The sequence below is a fragment of the Kryptolebias marmoratus genome, linkage group LG9, assembly GCF_001649575.2.
Source record: "Kryptolebias marmoratus isolate JLee-2015 linkage group LG9, ASM164957v2, whole genome shotgun sequence".
Lineage (NCBI taxonomy): Eukaryota > Metazoa > Chordata > Actinopteri > Cyprinodontiformes > Rivulidae > Kryptolebias > Kryptolebias marmoratus.
Window position 1 is genome coordinate 29644434 of NC_051438.1, and position 5282 is coordinate 29649715.

At 50.4% G+C, this 5282-nt stretch overlaps 1 protein-coding gene across 3 annotated transcripts in view; it reads left to right on the forward strand.

Annotated features, from left to right (window-relative positions):
* Window positions 1-5282, forward strand: part of slc44a1b (solute carrier family 44 member 1b) — a 32639-nt gene that overhangs the window by 23280 nt on the left and 4077 nt on the right. For all 3 annotated transcript variants that reach the window (XM_037977347.1, XM_037977350.1, XM_037977348.1), the window contains 12 exons: window positions 47-183; window positions 923-1016; window positions 1093-1262; window positions 1338-1427; window positions 1511-1689; window positions 1762-1948; window positions 2374-2542; window positions 2685-2841; window positions 2937-3020; window positions 3095-3232; window positions 3338-3574; window positions 3752-3850. In XM_037977347.1, coding sequence (XP_037833275.1) covers window positions 47-183; window positions 923-1016; window positions 1093-1262; window positions 1338-1427; window positions 1511-1689; window positions 1762-1948; window positions 2374-2542; window positions 2685-2841; window positions 2937-3020; window positions 3095-3232; window positions 3338-3574; window positions 3752-3850 — 1741 coding nt within the window. The remainder of the gene's footprint in view (window positions 1-46; window positions 184-922; window positions 1017-1092; window positions 1263-1337; window positions 1428-1510; window positions 1690-1761; window positions 1949-2373; window positions 2543-2684; window positions 2842-2936; window positions 3021-3094; window positions 3233-3337; window positions 3575-3751; window positions 3851-5282) is intronic.

Consider the following 5282-nt stretch of genomic DNA (forward strand, 5'->3'; position numbering starts at 1 on the left):
TAAAGTCCTACAGTCAGACAGTTTCCTGTACTCTCTGTCTCTGCAGGTTCGTTTTCTTCCTGGATCCCTGCAACATTGACATTGTTCAGAGGAAAATCAAGTCCATGGCTCTGTGTGTCTCGTTGTGTCCCACTGAAGAGCTGAAGACCTACCAGGACCTGAAGAGGTTCGCCATGGTGAACGGTGAGCACGTCACACGATCACAGACACACCTAGGTGTCCCCGTGGTTTTGTCCTCAAAGATAGGAGTGTTGATCAGCACCTCAGCGCCGTGATGATGTAACGTCTGCACGCAGCTTTGAGCTCGCTGAGTACAGTAACAAAGGCACATTAATGTGAGTCATCTTGTTGGTGCCACTCTGTGACTCAGAGCTTTCACACATACAAGCGTGACGCAAGCTTCTGATCACATGACCTCACAGCCCAACACACCGCCGTGTGTGTGAAAGGACCCTCTGTCTCACAGAGGAACCAGTTTACCTGTTACACCCGAGCCCCTGATTCACACGAAACGAGATTATGTGCTACACCAGAGTCCAGAGTTTTCAGTTTGATGATGAGGATGATGATGATGAGCATGATGATGATGCTGCTGCTGCTGATGATGACAGTGGTGATGATGATGATGATGCTGATGATAATGATGATGATGATGAGGATGATGGTGATGATGAGGATGATAATGATGATGATGATGGTGATGATGATGATGATAATGATGAGGATGATGGTGATGATGATGATGATAATGATGAGGATGATGGTGATGATGATGCTGATGATGCTGATGGTGATGATGATGAGGATTATGATGACAGTGGTGATGATGTGGATGGTGATGATGAAGATGACAGTGGTGATGATGAGGATGATGAAGACAATGATGATGATGATGATGATGATGATGTATTTCCTGTTTCAGGCTCAGATCTGTGTTCATACGAGTTAGCAGGTCATAAATATCCTAGTCTCCCTGAGAGATTCTCCAAATGCCCCAAACTTCCTGTCCCTCGCAGGTATGTCCACTTTCCCCTCAGACAGTTCAGGAACTCCTGTTCTCTCTCCTGACCTTTGACCTCTGTATGTCTTCAGCAAGCCGTTGCCAGTCTTTAACCGCTGCACTCCAGTGGACGTCTCCTGCTATGCGAAGTTTGCGGAGGCCGTGGTGACGTTTGTGGGGGACAGCAGCGTCCTGCACCGTCTAATTGCCGGCGTTGCAGCCAGTAAAGAGATCATCATCGGGCTGTGTGTCCTCGCACTGGGTGAGATCCTAAAACAGGCTGTGATGTCACTTCCTGGGACCTGAGACACAACATAACCTTCGCTCTGTCTTTCAGTCCTGTCCATGATTCTCATGGTGATCATTCGCTACATCTCCGCTGTCCTCGTCTGGATCCTCACTTCGCTGGTCGTCCTCGGATCCCTGGGTGAGGTCACTTCCTGTGTGATGTTTTTACAGGTGAACAGGTGATTTGTTTCATGTTTTATCTGAGACGTGTGTGTGTCTCAGCGGGGACAAGCGTCCTCTGGTGGCTGTACATCGACCACCGGCTGTATGGCAACAACACGTCCTCCAAAGTGCTGAAGGAGGACCTGAAGGAAGACTTGAAGGAGGAGTCGCAGGAGGAGCTGAGCAGGGACAGCGGCCAGGCGCTGCTCGTGTACGCCGTGTCTGCCACCGTCTTCACCGTACGTATGACGGCGGAACAAACGCAGCTGCTGCGGCGCAGACGGCGGCGCTGACAGTGTGTCTGTGTGCAGATCATCCTGCTGCTGCTGATGCTCTTCATGAGGAAACGAGTGGCGCTCACCATCGCCCTGTTCCACGTCGCCGGCAAGGTCTTCATCCACCTCCCCCTCCTCACCCTGCAGCCCTTTGTCACCTTCCTCGCACTCCTCCTCTTCTGGATCTACTGGATCCTGGTGCTGCTGTTCCTGGGGACCACCGGTTAGCCGATGCAGACACACACACACACACACACACACACACACGCACACACAGGGCCGAACAGGTTCTTTAAATGTTTTATAGAAATATAGTTTGAGGACAAAGTTTAACTGTTGTATCTTTTAGTTTTTACCTGTTTGATCAGAACAACTTACCTGATTCTCAGCAGACAGAAAGAAAAACTTTGTGCCTGATAGAGAACGTAACACATCTGGATCAGAACCGACAGATGTGTGTTTTCAGCTCTTTATTGATGGAAATTAAATCTTTTTTGTAACTTTTCCTTTGTTTTATATTCAAAAGTTTCACAGCTTTAACCTGAAGCAGAAGAAAACTCTTCAGTCCGTGTAAATCAGACTGGCTGCCCTCTGCTGGCCGACAGGTGGAACTGCAGTTCTGATCTGGTTGGTTCTGATGTTCTGCAGGGAACCCAGAGCAGAATGAGGAGATGGGACTGACAGAGTTCAGACTGACGGGTCCTCTGCAGTACCTGACCTGGTACCACGCCGTGGGTCTGGTCTGGATCAGCGAGTTCATCCTGGCCTGTCAGCAGATGACTGTGGCTGGAGCCGTGGTCACCTACTACTTCACCAGGTGAGTCTGAACACCTGAAGACACGAGAGCCACACCTGTCTAGAACTTCCAGGGATCTGGGTAGCCGGGCCAAACCCGGACGGACCCACTGCAACAGAAACAAGACTCTTCCACCAGGTTTAAAGGACTTTTTGTGTTTCAGGGACAAGAACCGGCTCCCGGTGACCCCGATCCTGTCCTCGGTTCTGAGGCTGGTTCGGTACCACCTGGGTACTGTTGCTAAGGGGTCCTTCATCATCACGCTGGTGAAGGTTCCTCGACTCATCCTCATGTACATCCACAACCAGCTCAAAGGACGAGTATGACAACTTCATTTACCTTGTCCTGATTCTGTTTGTCTGTTTGACACGAATAAAGTTTTTCTGACATCATGTGACCCGCTGGTCGTTCTCAGGAGAACGTGTGCGCTCGCTGCCTGCTCAAATCCTGTATCTGCTGCCTGTGGTGTTTGGAGAAGTGCCTCAACTACCTGAATCAGGTACGGCTGTCTCCGTGTTCATCTCACCGCCCCGCTCACCGCCCCGCTCACCTGCCTCTGATTGTTTTTCCCAGAATGCATATGCAGCCACAGCCATCAACAGCACCAGTTTCTGCACGTCGGCACGCGACGCCTTCGTCATCCTGGTGGAGAACGCTCTGCGCGTCGCCACAATCAACGCCGTCGGAGACTTTGTGCTCTTCCTGGGGAAGGTGAGACGTTTTCCCTGCCGGTCTGCTGGTTCTGGTCTGGTTCTGGACCAAAACTGGGAAACAAATATTAACAGAGGGTTCTGTTTGTCTGACTCGTCTCCTCAGATCCTGATCATGACGTCGACGGCGTTTGCTGGCGTCTTGCTCCTGAACTACCAGCGTGATTACGCTGAGTGGCTGCTGCCGCTCGTCATCGTGTGTCTCTTCTCCTTCCTGGTGGCTCACTGCTTCCTGTCCATCTTTGAGATCGTGGTGGACGTCCTCTTCCTGTGCTTCGCCATCGACACCAAGTACAACGACGGCACTCCAGGAAAGGAGTTCTTCATGGACAAAGCTCTGATGGTGAGACGTCCGCGGCACGAGTCAGGGTCCAGCCCTGGTCTCGTCAATCATGTTCTCCCATTGGCTCATATGAAAGAAGCTCCTCCCCTTTCTGTCCGGTGATGATACTTTGTTTGTCTGTTTGTTGTGGCCCCGCCCTCTGATTCCCTGACCTGTGTGTTTGGCCCCGCCCTGCAGGAGTTTGTGGAGAGCAGCCGGCGGTTGGAGCGAGCGGGGGGACGTGGGCGGAGCCGAGTTAAGGAGGCAGCGTCGGAGGGGGCAGAGATGAAGCCCATGGTGAGTGAATGCAGTGCTGGAGGGGGCGTGGCCAGGCGGGAAGCTTCCTCGGAGGGGGTGGGGGCAGGGCCGCACTGGGGCGAGGGGGGGGAGTGGGAGGAGCTCCAGGAGTTCCAGGTGTACTACCTGCTGGTGGGGGTTCTGGTGGACTGGGTGCTGATGGAGCAGAGTGCCTTCGTCCTCTGCCTCAGCGAGGACGTTGTCCTCTTCCTTTGCATCTACCTGCCCACCTCCACCCTCTTCCTGGTTGTCAGCCTGCTGCACACGCCAAAGCCCCGCCCCCTTCTCCAAACCAGCTGCTAAACCAGCCGCCGTCACCGCCACGTGCTAACACATCAGGCTAACAGGAGCCTGCAGGTTGGACTGACTGATGCATGCTAACATCACCTTCATCACCCTCATCTTCATTGTCCTGCTGCTCGTTCTGTTGAACTAAACTCACTGACTTTGTTTGAAATTATTTTTTTACTTTTACATTTTTTATATGAAGAATATTTTTATAAAGAGCAGCTTTGTGTCTCTGTGTTCTGCCTTGTTTTGTCACCGTGGTGCTTTTAAACCATGAAGGACTCAGCAGACAACAGATCTGATCCAGGTGAGACCACTTCTGAAGGTAAACCTGCAGGAGGTCCTGACAGACTCAACCAGCCGACACAGTTTCTGACTTTTCACTGATAACTTCCACATCAAAAGAGAAAAATGTATGAAATCAAATATAAAACAGTGCAGCTGTAAAGAGTCGACTCCGGTGGTTTTTAAGATTAATTGATGAGCAGATCTGAAATGACCAGCTCGGTCTCGTTTCTCAGCTCCCAGCTCAGACTGACCCGCTGGGTCCGGGTCGGACCGCTGCCTTAACTTTAAGCCACAGCAGATGATAATGAAGGTTTCAGGTTTCTTTACTGAAATCGGTCTGGTTCCAGAAGATCCATGAACATGAAGTTTTGGATCAACAGTAATCAGAACCATGTTGTCTGCTGGGTTCTTCTCTCCTGTTAAACTATCTGTTCTGATGGAACTCAACAGTTTGAGCAGTCTGACAAGAGTTTACATCCTGAAATACAACCAGAAACATTTTTACTTTTTATTTTATATCTCAGTATTTTTTGGTTTTCATGTCTTTGCAAACTAAAATGAAATTGTTTCCACCACAGGAACCAGAACCTGAGCAAATAAATGACCTTTTAGAACTTTAACTACAGTCCTGGGGAAAAGAAAGTCCAGTTTTAGGTATCAGGACACAATAAAACTGATCCGGTTCTAAAATGATTCAAATCCAGCCTCAGGTGAACAAAAACACAACAGGTTCCACCGAGTTATTTATTAAACAGAACCTGGTTCCAGCTCCCGACCCAACAGAACCTGGTTCCAGCTCCTGACCCAACAGAACCTGGTTCCAGCTCCTGACCCAGCAGAACCTGGTTCCAGCTCC